At 41.0% G+C, this 19,946-nt stretch overlaps 1 protein-coding gene across 2 annotated transcripts in view; it reads left to right on the top strand.

Annotated features, from left to right (window-relative positions):
* NR4A3 (nuclear receptor subfamily 4 group A member 3) overlaps positions 1–9,940 on the top strand; it is a 31,975-nt gene extending 22,035 nt beyond the window's left edge. For both annotated transcript variants that reach the window (XM_021691497.1, XM_021691498.1), the window contains exon 7: positions 9,549–9,940. In XM_021691497.1, the coding sequence (XP_021547172.1) occupies positions 9,549–9,796 (248 nt within the window). In that variant the 3' untranslated portion in view covers positions 9,797–9,940. The remainder of the gene's footprint in view (positions 1–9,548) is intronic.
* Positions 9,941–19,946: the final 10,006 nt, after the last annotated feature.

Genomic DNA, 19,946 nt, shown 5'->3' on the forward strand with positions numbered 1-19,946 from the left:
CATTGGGTAGTCCCAGTCCCTGCCCCTGGTCTTGCCGGCCTGGGCAGAGCTGTCCTAGGTGCTGTGGTTAATACCCACAGGAAAAATAAGCTCCTCTTCTCTCATTTCTGCACCTTGCAGTACTTTGTGATTTGCTGGTTGGGAGGGGGGTTGAAATGTATGAAAGCATCAGGAAATGGCAGAAAAGGTGATGTCTGGGAAACAGCAATGTGCGTTGTTGCAGATACTCATTTCCATTTGAATATGGGCTCCCAGGAAATCCTGACTTTGGGGTAAGCTCCACTGATGGTGGGGCTGTGATCAGCTGGGCTACTGGCATCAGAAAACTCATCCCAAAATTGTCTGCTCCTAACCCACAAGGAAGAACTCATGAAAAGGAAATCTCTTTTTCAGGAAAATTAGGAAGAATCTGGGCAGTATTAGAAGTTGGCATACACATGGCTTTTATTTTCTACTTCTTTTCTTCTGCTTCTTCCACCTGTTTCTAGGCCTCCTTGTGAAAAACTAGGTGGTGAGGTGGGGCAGGAAATGGTTCTTTCAGATCACTCTCATTCCGCACAGTTGTGGTTGTCAAATGTTTTTAAGTCCCCAATTTATCTGCCCTAACTATCTCCTTTCACCGGTGCCCCATCCCTGACGTGGGAGCAACAGAAATGCTTTGCTTCTGATGGGATACCGGTGAGGTGAGGTCTGGTAACAGTTCATTATGTTTCATACATAAGAAGACCCCCAAACAGAAAGTTAGTGTGGAATTACCATTTTATAAGTATCCATTTGTTTAAATAAATATTGAGGGCCTACTATATGCCAGGCCTGGTGTCAGTCTCTCAGGATGCAAAGATAAGCCATGCATCAATTCTACTGTCAGAAAGGGTATAGCCTTCTAGGAAGTCATATGTGATTGGGATGCAATGAACTCGATGTGTGGTGGTTAGTGTCCAGGTCCTTAGAAGCAATAGATTTGGTGCAGGGAAAGTCCAGATTACTGCTCACTTTTTTCAGGCAGAGAAAGTGGATGTGCTGGTCATGAATGGCTTCCCAAGGAGGTAGCGTGTATCCATGGGAAGATGCAGAGGAAGGACATTCCAGATCAAGGAAACAGCAAGTCCTGCTTGCTCCTTTGGGGAAAAGCAAGTACAGCGGTGTTGCATTACACATGTGTTAAATCCCACATATAATCTGGATAGGAAGAAGAATCAAAAGAGTGCAGGCTATCATACTTGAAGAGTGTCTGTCCTGGAGTGAGCATGAGACAGAGACCTCATGTCCACAATGGGTCCTAGGCTCTCTGCTTCTGGTGGCGAGAGCTGCACTTTGGGGAAATTTAAAGGATTTTCAGGGAAAAGATTGGTTCAATGTGGTATCTATCTTATAGCCTGGTATGATGATCTAGCCTCAGAGTAAAATGCCTTTCCCATGCAGTGAAAAGGGAACTAAGATTGGAAAGGCCATTTTAGACCAGATGGTGGAGGGAATCTTGAGTGCCCAAATGCCATTTGGCATCACTACACTAAAAGAATGTTCTCCACGGCTTTCTTTTCCCTCACTTTTCTCAAGTGAGAAAATGACTCTTTTCTCTTATGCCTGTAGTCTTTTTCCTGGTCTTGTTGGAACATGAATTCTAAGATTGAGGAACAGGAAGGAAGGCTGAACCAGGGACAGAAAGCAATGAACAATGACGGAGAAGAGCCAGGCAGGTGGCTGATCCTGCCATACCCTCCACCACCTGTCTTCCCAGAGCTCCCCTGCTCATTCTAAATGGTTACCTGGTTACCCTGTTTTTATATCCCATATAGCCATCAGCTGCATTGCAAAGAAAACTAAGTGTAAAACTTGGCAGGGCAATATCATTTTTTAAAAAGGGGTAGGGATTGTCTTGGGATTTGGAGATTGGAGATCTGAGTTCAAGTCTTCACTCTGCTACTTCCTAGCTGTGCAGTCTTGGGCTAATTTCTTATGTACTCTCTCTCTTTTTTTCCTTACACTCTCTGAATCTCAGTTTTTTCATTTTTCACAGAGATGATCGTGTCTACTTGTAGGTTTCCTATAAAGATTAAATGAGCTAATGTGTACTTTGAAGAGAAAAAAAATATTAGACAAACCTTCATTATTATTATCTTAAATGTTATTTTCTTACCCCCAGGAAGAGCTAGCTATTCTCCTGAGAATCCATACAATTTCCTGCATCCCTACAATTGCACATACACATTATATTAAATAATTTATTTGTGTCTCTTCTTCTCTAACTAGACTGTGGGTTTCTTGAAGGGCAGGAAGAGTCTTATTCATCTTTATAATTACTTTGGCATTTAAAAATGTCTTGGCACATGGCAAATACTGGTTAAATGAATGGGTTAATTGTGAACTTCAGAAAGTCTCCCAAATTAGGAAAATTAATTATTTTTAGCCCACCACTTTGTTGTTAGAAAATAGTCTGAATTCCTGAGGACTACCGTATTTCAATTCAGATTAATTCAGTGATATTTATTGAGCATCTGCTATGCGCCAGGCACACAATCCCTCATCCTCAAAGAGTTTGTGGTCTCCTTGGGGAGACAGACACATGTTCTAATAAACCAAAGACAGGCAGACTGGGAATCACTACCACAGCCTCAGCACAGACTGCTGACCAGCTTGTGGCTTCCTGATCAGCATGGGCTCCGTGTCTCTGGGGACTGCCCTGCAGTAAAGGCTGTGACATATGCAATGAGAAGTAGCAGTGAGATGACTTCCCCAAGAAGTGGAGCTCAGAGCAGAGCAGGAAGGTCCTGGTTGTTGGTGAATGTTAGCTTTCCTCTTTGGCTGCAGCCATATGCTGTTGTCTCCGTGTTGCCCTGTGCCCTGAGACCTGCTCGGAAGGAGAAGGAATTGCTTGTCTTTATTGGGTCTCCTGATGGCTACCATCACCCTGTCCTCATCCCCTCTGCTTGCCAGGAGGAAGAGAATCTGTTTCTTGTGTGTGCCCAAGAGACAGAACCGGGAACTGTAAAAATTCAGCTCAATGTAAGAAAAACTTTGTAATAGCACTATTTGATACTGGGACAAGCGGCATTGGGGAGTTATGTTTATGGAGACTGGATGAATGCTGGGTGCAGACTGGCTCAGGCATCTCGTAGGGGCCAGGACTGGCTAGAGCAGAGCTTCCCCAGCTTTCGTGTGCATGAACTCACTAAGCGTCTCGTTAAACTGCACATTCTGATGAGGCAGGTCCAGGGCAGGCCTGAGATTCTGCATTTCTAGCAAGCTGCCAGGTAATGTTGATGCTGCTGGTGCAGGGACCACACTTGAGTAGCAAGGGACAATGAAAGCTAATGGTGATTAGGATTCCATGAAATTAACAATAGCTACCATTTTAAAATACCCCGTGCCAGGCACTGCGCCAAGAGCTTTGCATGTGCTCTATTGTTTAATGTTGTTTAGTAAGTAGATTTGGAAGGACCTGGGATGGATTACAGCAGAGATGGGAAGCAGAGGGACCAGCCAAGAGCTATGGAAACAATCTAGGTAATAGTTACTGAAGACCTAGCCCAGAGGCAGTGAGAGTGAGAGGAGGAGCTCTGCAAGGAACATCACAGAGATAATAATCAAAGTTCTTGCAATGGATTAACTATGATGGCCAGGGGGTGGAATCATTAGACAGGGTTATGAGAGCGATGGGGAGGGCGGTGAAATCCTTCATAGGCAAACTCAGAGAAGTGGCTGAGTTGAAGATGTTAATGAGTTGAGTTTTAGACATAGAGGATACTTGCTAATATTTTTTAAGTACTTAACTATATGCTGGCATTGTCCCAAATACTTCACATGTATTAATTCATTTAATTCTCACCACAACCCAAGAGGCAGGTACCCTTATCAGCCCTATTTTACAAATGTGGAAACAGACCCAAAGTCAGCGGGCTCATTAGTGGCCGAGATAGGTTTTATATCCAGGAATCTGGCTCCAAAGCTTCTAATGTGGTAGGTTTTAGAGTTTGTGAAGTTCTTTACCATTGTGTGCTGCTCATTAATTTCCAACTGTGTATTTATTCTGAGCAGCCTACATGTTTAGTATCATTTAATCATATTTTACAGGTCATTGTTCCTCCATGTACATGTTCATTGAACAGATAGTTATTGGTGTCTCCTATGTAGTAAGCTTGGTGCTGCAGGTATAATGGTGGGCAAACACAGCCCATGCCCCCATGGAGCTCACATTTAATGGGGGAGGCAGGCAAGAGTCAGATAAATATCTGATTTCGCCCTGTTATATCCTTCAAAGGGAAAAAATAGAATGCCTATAGGAGAACATGATCTAAACTGGGAGCAAAAAGGAAAGTTCCCTTGAAGAAAAATTTGATCTGCATACAGGATGAGTAGATCTTAACTAGGTGAAAAGGGAAAACCATGAGCACAGACCTTAATAGCTATATTATTTCACTCAGTCTCTCCCTCTCTCTCCCTCTTTCCTCTCTCCTATTCCCTCCCTTTCCCCCTCCCTCCCTCCTCTCTTTCCTCCTCCCACCTGCCTCCCTTCCTCTCTCAGCAGGGACAGCTACAATTGTATAGGAATCCAACAGTTTCTTTAGATACCAACACCACACGGGTCAGGAATATGATCTGTTGTCTGTCTGTCTGTTTTGTTCACTGCCCTACCCCAAAAGCTATACCACTGCTAGGCACAGAATAGGCACTCAGTACGTATTTGTTGAAAGAAGTAATTAACCAATTAGTTAATCAGGTACACAGAAAGTAGGAAGGAGTTACAGGGAGGCTGAATTCATCTCAGGATGAAGAACATTCTAATATGTTGTTCAAGGCATCCTGGTATAATAGAAACATGTCTGGACTTGGAGCAAAATAAATTAGCCATTTGCTAAATTTGACTGTGGGCAAGTCACTTAACTCTCTGAGCCTAAGCCTTCTTATCTGTTAAATAAAGATCATCTTTGTCCTGCCTGATTCACAAGGATGTTGAGAGGGTGTGATAAAATAATGTAAGTAAAAGAGTATAATATAAAGTGCTACTAAGCATATTGTTATTCCCTAGCTGGTGCCGGGCACTATCTTGGTGACGTCTCGGTAGGGATTTTTGTCTTGGGTGGGAGTGTGAACTAAATCACTCAGATCCTTTCCAACTCATATGTACTACGGTCATGACACATAAATGCGTTACTTAACCGTTTCTATAAGATGCGTCTTAAAGGTTTGGATGCAGAAAGCTGAGTTCAGAATCAGAAGTATTGGATAAAAATGATGTAGATCAAAGAGCAAGAAATGCTGGAAGAGCTTGTTTTGTTTGATGGTGGACAAAGATCTTACACGAAAATCTGTGTGTGATTCTCTAGGAAGGGGGAAATCCAAATGTCCGACTTCCCCCAGATTTGATGGAGTCTCTGTCTGTCAGCACTGCAACCATGTTTACCAGGCACCAAAAAAGAAAGAAGGTCCCTTAAACTAAAACGTCAGTGATTGGGGTTTTAAGGAATTTCAGATTACTGGGAAGGTCCCCCGCCACTTGGTGACTCCCTGGTGATTTGGAAATCTCGCTGACTGCTGGCAGAAATTTGCATGGAGACTGAATTTTTATCTCAGCCCTTTTGAAAAAGTAAAGAAACCACAAATCCAGTAGCTGTTCGAAACAACAAAGAAGGTGCCTTTGGCTTCTAACAGGAGTGTCTCTGAATTCCTCAAGGAATTCCGGGCCTAGGGTTGATCCAGCTGGCAGGGAGGGATCGATCTCCACTTGAATTCACTGAATAAATAATGGTTGCCATAGTTATTGAGCAGTCACAACTGGTTGGAGAGCAGGGAAAACTCTGAGGCACCTTGTGTGAGTTTGGCCATGAGAAAGTCTAGTTATAAGGTTCCATAATCAAGCCCCTCCCCAAACGCAGCCAACACCTTGCTCCGTTTCTTTATCCTGAAGATGAATACGGGATCTTGAATATAATGCAAGACATGGGGCACTGAAAGGAAGGCAAAGTTTAAATCAATGGATTGGTGTTTTATTCCGGGAAAAGGCATCTCTCCCCAGGTTGTGAACCTAATTTGATATAGCTTGGTATTAATAGAATTTACTATCCGCAAGATGACTGTTTGATCATGTTACAGCTGCTAGAGACCAAATCCCAGATTGTGCTATGTTAACAGGTTAATATACAAATACTGCTAACTGGGAAATTTTAAAAGAAAGGAAAAGAGTTAGCTGACAATCTCATAAATATTCTCACTTTTCTGTTTCCTTTGACCCTTCTCTATAAGCAGAAATAAATTTTGCATAGCTGTCATCACAGCTTAGATACTATTTTATATTCTGTTCTGTCTTTAATGTGGTATTATATATTTTTTTCCATGTTGCTTCATGGCCTTCCTATTTGTCCTTTCTGATGTCTGCAGAATCTTCCATTATGTGCATATATACTATTTAGCAGTTTCCCTATTCTTCCACCCCTTATCTTTTTCCCATTTTTTAAATAGATACTGCTACCCCAAATGTCTTCATGCATACAGTTTTAGTCTTCTGCTGAATTTTGCCTTCAGATAAATTCCCAAGAGTGGGATTCCTTGGTCAGAGCCTATGAACATTTTACAGCTCTTGAAGTTCACTGCCAAACTTGCAGTCTGCTTTTTTGTGTTTTGGGGGGCGGGGGGGGGGTAAAACTTTAGGAAGAACACCGTTGCAGGCAGAATTTCTCTTGAAGTTCACTCCTGGGTACGTCTTTTGAGACTAAACAAAGGGACTATGTATGCAGTAGAGATAAACATAGAGGACAGGTTTGCACCTGGGCTGATTAGCTAATAGTTTCCTGGGAAAAGCAAAATCGTGCACTGCAAAGCTTGAGAAGTAGGGCACTTTGCCGCCTTTTGTTTGACCCTGCAGTTGCCAGCCGTTTGCCACGCGGCAGGCGCCGTTGTGGGGGCTGATTGTACCACGGGTGTAACGCGCTGCCGTAGGCAGAAGGCCTTCACGTAGCAGCATCTTAGTTAAGCCTGACAATAACCCGTGGAAGTAGGTTTTATTGTAGTTGGGCTTTTTCTTTCAATTTATTGTGTAATATTTAGGACACACAGAAAACGGGGCGCCTGACTGGCTCAGGCTGTGGAGTATGCAACTCTTGATCTCAGGGTTATGAGCTTGAGCCCTACACTGAGTATACGGATTACTTAAAAAATAAAATCTTGGGGGGCCTGAGTGGCTTAGTTGGTTAAGTGTCCGACTCTAGATTTCAGCTCGGGTTGTGATCTCAGGGTTGTGAGAGCGAGCCCCCACATCAGACTCTGTGCTGGGCATGGAGCCTGCTTAAGATTCTCTCTCCCCTTCTCCCCCTCTCCCGCCAACCTCCCCCCGAGCCCACTCTCACGTGCCTACGTGCATATGCACATGCACACTCTTTCTCTTTTAAATAAAATAAAATAAAATCTTTAAAAAAGAGACACACAGAAAGGAACGAAGAAGAATACAATAAAGACTTGTATATCTACCACCCTGTAATCCTCATTGTCCTAGAAGGACACGGAACCTCAAAGAGATGAGGTCACATGGCTAGTAAGTAACCAGAACAGAAACCCAGCTCAGCTCTGTCTGGCAGCACAACCAGTGCCCTCTGCTCTATGTGAGACGCCTGCAAGGTACAGTCCAACGGAGATGCTGCTGGCAATTTTCATGGTTGTAGTTTAATGTGATTATAACACATCAGAGCTGGAAGGGACCTGAGAGGTCATTACATCCAGCCTCCTCCTTTTAAGATAAGCCTTAAAGAAGGAGGAACTCACCCAAGTCATACACAACTAGCCAACCTAGGGAAGAGTGCAGAACTCCTGGTCCTTGGGCCTCCTTTGATTTAGGGCAAGAGAAGAAAGAAATGTCTGGGTCTTGCTTCATTTTGCTAACTGAATCTTTTTTGTTTTTGTCTTAGGGAAATAACTTCCCTAACAAAAATATCCCCAACTGAGGATTAGGAGTATACTTATCTTGATGAGCACTGAGTAACGTCTAGGACTGTTGAATCACTGAACACTTTTGTACACCTGAAACGAATATAATGCTGTATGTTAATTATACCAGAATTTTAAAAAATTAAAAAATACATACCTCCAACTGAAGAAATAAACGCAGGAAAAATTAGACGCTGTCACTTGATTTCCCTTTGGAAGGATGTCTTCCATCCCACAAGAATTATTCTTTTACATGTAAATATATTAGAGATAAAAAACCCTGACTGAAATAAGTAGGGCCAAGCCCTCTCTCAGGAAAGAGGCTTTAGTATCTAAATGCTGAGGGAGAGCAAAGTGATTTGTGCTGGACGTGAGGCTCCTTTCTGATTAAAGAAGCAACATTACTCTGGGGCAGGAGGACACAATCTTTTGGACTTTGGGAAAATCACTTAACCTTAAAATAAAATAGGAGATCATAATATTTAACATGGGGATCCCTTTATATCTTGTTTTATAAAATACGAGATACAGGTGTTCATGTCTTGCTACACTGGGCCTCTTCCTTTCTTTTTGACTTTTCCATCTCCACAGCAGGAAGACGTGTGTATTTTGTACAGAGCTCCAGGTGTAGGTCAATAGGTGTTTCAAGGGGGGCCAAAAACAAGGAAAAGAAAAGCTGGATTCTTCTCAATGCTGGTTAGCATGAAAACACAAGAAATGTGCTTTATGCTGGGTCTCGTGGGGCAGCCCTTGCATTAGCAAATGGAACTTACAGACCGCCCCCCTTCCCCACCTGTTAAGATGGGAACGTTAATTCATTTGCCTGGTTGTGTTTCTTTGTCACTCTGAAGAAGAGTTGCTTCCTGACAGGGCTTTTGTAGGATGATGTCTGCAAAATAATTACCACTCTGTCATTCATTCACTGTGACTGTGGGCCAGGAACGGTGTGCTTCACCTAAGTTGGTCCTTCTAGAAACCCTAAATTAGGGATGATCATTACCTTCATTTTATAAGGAAACTGGGACTCAGAAATTAAGAGGCTAACTCAGGGGCACACAGCGAGGAAGTGGCAGGACTGGGATTCAAACCCTGGTGCCGTTTGATACCAAAGGCCATGAGTTACCTCTAAGAGGGAGGCGCTTGGATTGTAAAATGCTATCCCAACTGGTGGAAGAAGACACAGGCCTCAATTCAGGATGCAGAGTCTCTTAAGATGGGGTGTCCAGGGGCACCTGGCTGGCTCAGTCCACTGAGTATCTGCCTTCGGCTCAGGTCATGATCTCAGGGTCCTGGAATCTGAGATTGAGGCCCACATACGGCTCCCTGCTCAGCGGGGGTCTGCTTCTGTCTCTCTCTCTCTCTCTGCCCCTCCCCACCCCCACTCATGCTCCCTCCCTCCCTCCCTCTCTCTCTCTCAAATAAATAAAATCTAAAAAAAAAAAAAATGATGGGAGTGCCCGGTTGGCTCAGTCGGTAGAGCATCCAACTCTTGATCTCAGGGTCATGAGTTCAAGCCCCATGTTGGGCATGGAGCCTACTTTAAAAAAAAAAGAGAGAAAAGCAAGAACAGAAAAAAACAAAGTCTCTTAAGATGTAACCGCTTCCTGAACTTGCCCTTTTCTATCCCTCTGCAGAACGACATGGGTTAAAAGAACCAAAGAGAGTGGAGGAGCTATGCAACAAGATCACAAGCAGCTTGAAAGACCACCAGAGTAAGGGACAGGCTTTGGAGCCCAGTGAGCCCAAGGTCCTGGGTGCGCTGGTAGAACTGCGCAAGATCTGCACCCTGGGCCTCCAGCGTATCTTCTACCTGAAGCTGGAAGACTTGGTGTCTCCACCTTCCATCATCGACAAGCTCTTCCTGGACACCCTGCCTTTCTGAACGGGAGCAGCCAGAGCGGGGAGCCGCCTCAGTGGCCAGCACCTACTTGCTAAGCAGCAGAGGAATGGGTCTGGACACCTATCATTTTCTGTCCTTCCTTAAGAGAAAAAGCAGCTCCTGTAGAAAAGACTTTTTTTTTTCTTTCTGGCACTTTTCCTTACAACCTAAAGCCAGAAAACTTGCAGAGTATTGTGTTGGGGTTGTGTTTTATATTTAGGCTTTGGGGTTGGTGTGGGAGGGGAGGGTATAGTTCATGAGGGTTTTCTAAGAAATTGCTAACAAAGCACTTTTGGACGATGCTATCCCAGCAGGAAAAAAAAAAAAAAAGGATAATATAACTGTTTTAAAACTCTTTCTGGGGAATACAATTATAGTGGCTTTGTATTTAAAAACAAGAACAGCCAAGGGTTGTTCGCCAGGGTAGGATGTGTCTTAAGGGTTGATCTTTAGAATACACTTCCTGTATCAAGGGTATGTATGTGGTGCAAACAAGGCAGAAATTCTCTCTTCTTAATTTCTCTCTTCCTTTATTTTATTTTAACAAATGGTGAAAGATGAGGATTACCTATAAATCAGACATAGCAAAATGATAATGGTTGTTCGCTTCCATATACAAGTGCAATTTTTAAAGTGCTGTCTTACCAAGTCTTGTTTATTAACTCTCCTTTATTTTATATGGAAATAAAAAAGAGGCAGTCATGTTGGCAAATGACACATGTTAATTTTCCTAGCAGAGGCTTTGTCCACCTGCCCTGTAGAACCCTTCTGAGGTACGGTCCATCTAAGATTTTAGGTCATTCTTAATGGATCCAGATCTCTGCCCTGACTGTCCAGCTGTCCTGAAAGGGGCTCAGATCATAAAATGGATTGCATACAGCTGTTTCGGTTGTGTTCTATCAACCCAGACAGAGTTCCCTAAACTTGCTTCAGTTAATAGCAACTGACTGACACATTCATTCAGAAGCCCCAGGAGCATTCAGTGAGTCTCAAGTGTTTGATCCCTAAATAAGAACATACAAATAAGTAGGAACTGATCATACAGGGTAAACACCAGAGGTGATACGATTTTTAAAATATATATAATTTAATTTTTGTTATTGGTTACAAGGACAATTTCGGAGAACAAGCGAGTCTTACTTAAAAAATAATAGTATGAATGTGACTACTAGACCGGATTAGTGGGTTGCGTTTCAACATTCCGTGTTCGTACGCCCTTTTGTATGTTTATACTGTCGATGCCATATTACTATGAAATAATTTGTTGCATAGTGTCCTTATTTGTATAAACATTTGTATGCACGTTATATTGTAATAGCTTTGCCTGTATTTATTGCAAGACCACCAGCTCCTGGAAGCTGAGTTACAGAGTACTTAAATGGGGTGTTCACAGTGACTTGGATACACCAATTAGAAATTAAATAAACAAATATATATATAAATATAGCAGGTTACATATATATATATTTATAATGTGTCTTTTTATTAACCATTTGTACAATAAATGTTACTTCCCATGCAGTTATTTTATGATTCATTTGCAGTGACTTTTAAGGCAGTACTGTTTAGCACTTTGATATTAAAATTTTGCTTATGTTTTGCTAAATTCGAATAATGTTTGAAGATTTTTAGGTCTAAAAGTCTTTATATTATATACTCTGTATCAAGTCAAAATATCTTTGGCCATTTTGCTAAGAAACAAACTTTGAATGTCAAACTGATGTCACAGTAGTTTTTGTTAGCTTTAAATCATTTTTGCTTTAGTCTTTTTAAAGAAAAAATAACAAAACTATGCTGTTTATATTGTCATTAAATTATACAATCAAACAAATGCCAAATGAATTGCCTAATTGCTGCAAAGGATAACCCAGTAGCAAAGCATATATGTTTTTTCCCCCCCAAGATTCATTCTGATATTTGATCATGTATTATGTTTGTATGAGCTTTTATGAAATATTATTATTTTTATATCCAGATGATAGGGTCTGCAACATTAGGCTCTTGGAACATTATACTTGTCAACTGGTGCCCCACCCCTTCGAAACTCACAGAGGAGAAAACTAAAAAGTAAAAATTGCCCAGGTCCAACAGGCTAGTACCAGAATCAAGACTAGGACCTAATTCTCCTTTCCATAGTGTTTTTACTCAACTTATTTCATCTATAGGAAAACAGGCTTTTAAAAATAACCACTAATATTTACATTTTATCAGATAACCATGAGTAAAGTAGTACTTTTGCATTAATTTTTTGAGCATATATGCAAACATAATAAACATTATTAAATATCAGGAAAGCTAACATTTCATACAAGGTAGCTTCAGACCAAATTCAAATTGAATTTGAATAAATTAGAAATACTGTGCATACATAACCCTTTTATGCACCATTAGTATTGGAAAGTTAATCCTGTTTTCTGTCATGTCCATAAAAGAAAAACAAAACAAACAGAAAAACCAGAGCCCTGGAGAAATGCTGTTACTTTTTATTTTTACACCCATCAGATTTAAGGAAAAGACTTTTTAGCCGTGATTCGTTGGAAGGAATGAAGGTTTTTAGTTTTAAGTCCAAACACTAGTGTTGAAAATAAAGGTTATAGCCAGTGTTCTTCTGTCTTCCATAGTTGTAAGAACTATGAGAGCCTCCCACGTAATCCATCAATTCAACTCTCTTCTTTTGTCTTAATGTTGACACACAAGTTTATGCAGAGTGGATGACCCAACTAGCTCAGAAGAGGACAGCAAGAATTAAAGCAGGTGATTCTTCCCTTGTGGGAGAGCTCTCTCAGTGTGAACATGCCTTCTGTGGGCAGAAATCAGGAATCCACCAGCTGTTAATGGAGAGTGCCTTGCTTTCATTTCAGACAGCAGAGTTTTCCAAAGTTTCTCTGCTCTTCTAACAGCATTGCTCTTTAGTGTGTGTTAACCTGTGGTTTGAAAGAAATGCTCTTGTACATTAACAATGTAAATTTAAATGATTAAATTACATTTTATCAATGGCTACTGGTGTGTTGAATAAGCATGCTTCATTTAACAGTATTCTTTTCATCATGTAGTATTTGCTGTGAACTCTTAAACACAGCCCCAAATGGATTTTTTGAAGGCTTACTAATACTGAAAAATTAATAGGCATTCTGAATTGGAAATATATTAAACCTTACTGATTGGGAAGAAGGACATTCTAAATTCAATAACCATGTATTGACTACTTCCTGTGGACAAAGCACTGCTGTATGCTTTGAGGAGATACAAACATGTACAGTGTTTGAAGCTACTTTCTTTCAAATATATATATATATACACATATATATATAATATTTAATAGAACTAATAATTTCTTACCTAAAAATATTCTTTAAGGGTATGAAGGATTTTTTCTATATCAAGATGATGGGATATCAATTGTTTATGAACCAGAATTTACAAGAATCAAGATTAGAATCCTCCAAAATCGATCAGTACTCTCCGCCTTTTTGCTGACACCACTACTCTATATTGCCTGGAAACGCCTCTCTGTGGGCAATGCAAATGCAGCTTTCATTCAACTCTACCCCAAACATCATATATTCTAGATTAGGGCAAATGTATTTTGTGTGTGCATTGACGGCTCAAAAAAATAAATGTGGAGCTCTATAATTTAGTTCATCAGTTCATACACAAAGAATTTTCTGTGACATCTAAGTGCTATGTTCAGTCTAGGGGCCAAACCCTTCTTGCTTCTCAGCAGGGCCTTCATTTCCTCAACTATACAGTGTGATTAGTAAGAAAAGAATGAGAGGGGGCGCCTGGGTGGCTCAGTTGGTTAAGCGACTGCCTTCGGCTCAGGTCATGATCCTGGAGTCCCTGGATCGAGTCCCGCATCGGGCTTCCTGCTCGGCGGGGAGTCTGCTTCGTCCTCTGACCCTATCCCCTCTCAGGTGTTCTCTCTCTCTCATTCTCTCTCTCTCAAATAAATAAAAATAAAATCTTTAAAAAAAAGAAAAGAATGAGAGGTATGGTGGAGCTCCATCTTGCATATGGATTTAAATATAGGTGCTTAGCCAAAGGGGACTCCAAAGGCAAAAGTCTGGTTTGAATGAGGAGGGAGGTGGGAAGTTCAGGACTAAATACGGGGCAGATGCCTGTAGTTGAAATTTCGTAAGTTAAATGCACAAAGACTACAAAGGAAGCTAATTGTTGACTTTTTTTTTTTTAATTTAGTGCACAGTTGAGTGTTGTTAAGTACATCCCCACTGTTGTTTAACCAGTGGCCAGAGCTCTTTTCATCTTACACAACTGAAACTCTGTAGCCATTGAAAAATAACTCCCCATCCACTCCTCCTGCAGCTCTGGTAACCACCATTATCTCTGTCTTTATGAATTTGACTACTATAGGAACCTCATATAAGTGAAATGTTACAGTATTTGTCCATTTGTGTCGGGCTTGTTTCATTTAGCCTAATGGCCTCAATATTCATATTACAGTATGTGCCTTTTTTAAGGCTGAATAATATACCATTGTATGTCTCTACTACACTTTGCTTATCCATTCATGCGTCAGTGGACACTTGGGTTGCTTCCTCCTTTTGGCTATTGTGAGTAATGCTGCTGTAAACATGGGTGTACAAATATCTTTGCAGGACCCTGCTTTCCATTCTCTTGGCTAACTGTTGATGTTTGAGCTTAAGGATGATATCAGTGCTCTTCAAGGATAATCTTGATTATAAGTGATTTTTTGCCTCAAGCACTGATATCATACCTTCCCCATTTCTCTCTCAGAAGGAACCTGAGGTTATTCCATGAGCAAGCTGTTTGTAAACCTTTGTTCTAAGACGAGGCTAAAAATGGAAAGGACAAAAATCTAAGAGCATTAAATGGTCCATCATCTTGTCCAAATACGTTTTGAAAAATTCCATACTTTGCCCAAGGAGTTGAAAATCCCATCAAATTTCAAAGAGGGTTTTTGCACCTTCTATTATCTGACACCCTTCACCATGAACAAAATTCTTCAAAAAATGCTTCAGAAAATTCTTCCTCAGGGCTATCTCTGAATTGCCCTGTGACACTAACAGACAATATTTTTTGTTTGTGTGTTCTGTTTTGCTCGGATGGCAAGGAGAGTGTCATTCCTGTTTTATTTTGTCTTTGTCTCTGCCCATCTCATGGTTCCATCAATGAGCCTAAGAGTCACTGGCCCCTTCTCCGATCATCTGCTGTGATGCTGGCCATCCCTCATGCTGGGCTTCTAAGGGCATTTGATTTGAGGGGAAGAGAAGAAATATCTAATATTTATTAGGCATCTATTGTGTGTGTCAGACACTCTGCTAAATACTTTCGTACATGATCTCATTTAAGACTTACTACTTCTGAGATGGTGTTGTCATCCCCGTCTGAAAATGGGGAAAGAGGCTGGGAAGGGTTAAGTACCGTGTCCAAGACTCTATTAGATTTGAACACACGTCAGTATGTCTCTACGGCCCCTGGCTGACCCCTGGCTGCCTTCCAGCGGCTTAGTCTTTAGACCCCTGCTCCTCTCTGGAGCACAGAGATCGTTTACCCTCAGTTACCTGCTTATCAGCAAGTGCTGAGGAATTCTGCACGGGCACCAGAGTAACAATCCTATACACAACTCCACCTCATTTCCCTTCCTGTCAGACTTATCACCTGTCCTCCTCATCCCTCAGACTCTTTGACTCAAGGCCCCCACCATTTTGTCTCTAGGTCTCTAACTTTGTCCCTCACCTGCCTTATACCCAAAGAGTCTTAAAATAATGAAACCCTGCTCCACTTCTGAGATCATTTCTGATGCTTTCCCCCTCTCAACACAAATGCTCTTTACCCTCAGAGCAGACTTCAAACGTTTGAACCCTCCCAACTCTTTCCTGCTTCCAGCCAACCTCCCAATTTCCAGGTGATTTAAAACTTCCACTTAGGCTCTATAGTCAATAGCCGTCCTCCTTTGGACTCTACAACCACCTCTCTGTCCCTTTCCAGCCACATTCACTAACCCCTTAAACACCAGCCTCATGACACCCAGAATCTACTTTCATTGTCCCTGCAGAGAGATGCTAGGGCATTGCAGAGAACCAGGCTGTCCTTAAGCATCTCAGGCTTGTTCTCTTCCTAGCAGCCTGGCCTGCATTTGCCCATTGAATCTATGTGTCTCCTAACACACTTTCCACCTCTGATTCCTAAAATCCTCCTTTCTGCTCCCTCAGCATCTCACCCTTGCTCATTTTTTCCTGCCAGTTTCTAATAAATTGTTCAGAATCACACAAAGATGTTTTTAAGTATGTAGCAAAACCACACATGTAAGTATACGACCTAACAAAGCTGCTTGCCTATGTTTCATTGTCCATTTATACATACTTAGGGGTTTTTTTATTTTAAAAAATAAAGGGTACATCCTTTACATTTGTGTTTTTGCTTTTTACATTGCCAAGATTCCATGGGAAATTAAAATAATATAAAATTGGAAAAATAAACTGATTGAAAAGAACAAAGTAAAACATATACACAAAAACGGAAGTGATTTAAAACCAAAAAATAATTATAAAAATGATTTTTAAGGTCACTGTTTTTATTTTATTCTATTGCCTCTTTTTTTTAAAATCATTTTGTTGTTTTTGGGTTTTTTTCAACATGGTAAGTGGCATTTCTAGCAAGTTCCCAGGTGATGCTGATGCTATGGTCCCAGGTCCCATCACCTGCGAACTTGCTAGAAATGCAACTTTTCAGGGGCGTCTGTGTGGCTCAGTTGGGTAAGCATCTGCCTTTAGCTCAGGTCATGAACCCGGGATCCTGGTATGGAGCCCCGAGTCAGGCTCCCTGCTCAGTGGACAGTCTGCTTCTCCCTCTCCCTCTCCCTCTGTGATCTCTTTCGCTCTTGCTCTCTCTCAAAGAAATAAATGAATTCTTTTTAAAAAATGAAATGCAAATGTTCAGGTCCCACCCCAAACGTACTGAATCAGAAATTCTAGGTGTGGGGCCCAACAATCTGTGTTCTAACAAGCCCTCCACATGATCATGATGTATATGAGAGTTTGAATCACTGCCTTGAGCTTACCAAGAAGTAGAGCTGCAGGGCTATGGGGTATACAAATCTTCTGCTTTACTAGATACACCAGTTGGCTTCAAAAGGATTTGTACCAGTTTACATTCTCAACAACAACGTATGAGAACTCCTACTGTTCTAGATCTTCCCCCACACTTGGATTTCACCAGAATTTTTTGTTTCAGCTAATCCAGTGGTTATAAAATGGCATCTCATTGTGCTTTGTACAATTATGAATAGAATTGCCATCAGCATTTATCGACAGGTCTGTGTGTCAACATGTTTTATTTCTCTAGAGTAAAAACCTCAGAGTGGAATTACCAGGTAGGTTTAAGCTTATAAGAAGCTGCCAAACCTTTCTACAGAGAAATAGAATATCTGACCAGGCACATGATTGCTCAGGATAAACACATTTCTCAGACTTCCTTGCACCGAGGCATGGGCTTGGCCCATGTAAGTGGATGTAAGTCAATGGATGTAAGTCAAAGTGTCATCTGGTTACTATCTCCTACGTGTCACTCTCTCCTTCCAGATGGCATTTGACAGTGGCCTTCTAGAGACAACATTATTATTGTCTGGCCCCAGAAAGTGGCTCTATGGGTGGAAATTTCAAGTTGGAGAAGAATCAAGAGTAGTATCATGATAGGTGATATTTTAGGATGGCTTATACATACTGCTGGTCTTGGAATAGAACTGATGTGTATGTAACCCACATGCTAGCTGGGACCTCTTTTACTTAGGATCTAGAAGAGATTGTTTCAAACTCGATAATCCACAAAGAGAAAAATCCGAAGACTTCCTCCAGATACCTGCAAATTCTGCCAATTTTTACACTAGATCTAGCTTTGGGGTCTCACATCTGTTTGTTTAGCTCTGCTAATGGACTGTCTTGCTGTACTTCTGGTGTCATCCCTATTTCCGGTGTTTTCCTTACTTTCCACCCTAAAATCACATACAGGACTTTCCCAGGTTCTAGAAACCTATCTTAAGCAATAGCTGGTGTCTTTGCCCCTTGTTTATTCCTCTCTCCACCTTCCATCTGGAACATGGATGCTACCTTAGACTATGAAGATAAGGGTACCTCCTAGGGATTGGAGAAAAGTAAGTTGGAAGGAATAAGGGTCTCAGAGGGTTTTGGTTTTCTTTGTTTGTCTTTTTGGTTTTTTGGGGGGGTTTTTTGGTTTTTGTTGTTGTTGTTTTGTTTTGTTTTTTGAGATGAGATACGCTCTTAGCCCTGGGTTGCTCGTATCTAAACTTGGCATAAAAGAGAAATAAATTCCTTGTTAAAACCACTGTTATTTTGAGTTTTTTCATTACCCAAAGCTGAACTATATCCCACCTAAGACATATAAGATGCAAGAAACGTAGTCCATCCGCAGCATAGGTTAAAAAAAAAAGTCAAGTGTATTAAAGATAGTGACTCAGTATGAATCATTCATGTTTTGAGACTATCAAGTAAGCCAAAGATATCTTAGGTCACAATTATTTGTTTATTTATTAATTCCTTGATTCATTCAGCTTTGAACTAGGTCCTCTGTTTCTAGTACTTCATAACCTTGTAGACGTAATGCTGCCTGCCCCCTCATAGTCTTCATTCTTTTTTCTTATGGTTTTTCTCTCATCACCTTCTAATTTTACTTTTGCCACTGACCACCTTATTCAGCATTTTCCAATTCCTATTCCTGAAAGAGAAAATCTAATAAGTTTAGCTCAACTTTTCTTTCTAGGCCAACTGTAAGTCCCTGAACAATCTGTGGATTGGTGCCCTTGAGACTTCTCTGGTCCAATCAGCTATGGTTGAAGAAGAACATGCATTGACCCTTCAGAAAATATTATGACTTGGGGCGCCTGGGTGCTCAGTCTGTTAAGCATCCGACTCTTGGTTTCAGCTCAGGTCCTGATCTCAGGTCGTGGGATAGAACCCCGAGACGGGCTCCTCACTCAGTAGGGAGTCTGCTGGAGATTCTCTCTCTCCCTCTCCTTCTGCCCCCCCCCACCTGCATTCTCATTCACTCTCTCTCTAAAATAAATAAATAAATCTTATTAAAAAAAAAAAGAAAATACTGTGACTTGAATAGTCTCACTCTGAAGGGGCTGTAAATATAGTGGCACTGTGACCATCATGTCTAGTACAGTAGGAAGCTTGCTTTGGCTATTGGGGCCAATTATGGAGACGGCTTTGGTAGAACCAGTCCTTCTTGATCTCCTTAGTGCCCAGCACAATGTCTGGTTCCCTGAAACCCTTAGAAAATGCTTCTTTAGTGGATTCAAGGTAGATATACTTTGATGGGGGTGAGAGATGGAAAACATATCAAATTCCCAAATTCCTTATGTCATTTCAAAGTTGGTATCTAGAGCTAAAGGTCTAGTTTCATAGTTTTCTGAACTTCAATGTTAAAAAAAAAAAAAAAGACAGAGAGAAAACACAATCCCAGGGAAGGTTTGTTTTTTCCTTTCCTTTAGAAAGCAGCTGTCAGTTTAACTTATCCCAAAATACTGTCAGTGATGAGCATGACTGAAAATGCATTTTATCTGTAATTAGAGAGATTACATTAAACACTATTATTTGCAGATACACATTGAATTAACCCTAATCGAGGCTAGCAAATAGTAGAGTCTGCCTATTTTTTGCCCCAAAATTTTTAGAAAATTGTGACAGTTGACACACGAGGGACAATGCTGACTAGATTTCTTTCCATCAAATACCAGACAGTAATTGTAATTGCCTTTAAAAATGTTTGAAGCAGTTTTGTTAGTAAATCAGAAGTTGCCACAAATCATGCTAAATAGTTTCTAAACATGGGGGTTGTTGACTGTGCATTCCAATATGAGTTTAATGAATTAATTTTCTAAGGAATTTAACTTTGCATCTGTTTTCAGGTGTAATTAATTCACTCTGATTAATGTGATTAGCATGGATATCAGTGGATTACACATTATGCCCTTTATTTATTCACTTATTTTTAATCTGCCATACTGTCCATTGGGAAATTGTATAAGTGTTTTTGGGGGAAACATCTTGCTGGTGACTCTGATCACATTGTATTACAGCAAAGTGGAATCCTGGTAGGAATTTACTAATTATTCACGGGCTGTGCAGCAATGTACTTTTATTTGAGGGAC

This window comes from Neomonachus schauinslandi, chromosome 13 (genome assembly GCF_002201575.2).
Source record: "Neomonachus schauinslandi chromosome 13, ASM220157v2, whole genome shotgun sequence".
NCBI lineage: Eukaryota > Metazoa > Chordata > Mammalia > Carnivora > Phocidae > Neomonachus > Neomonachus schauinslandi.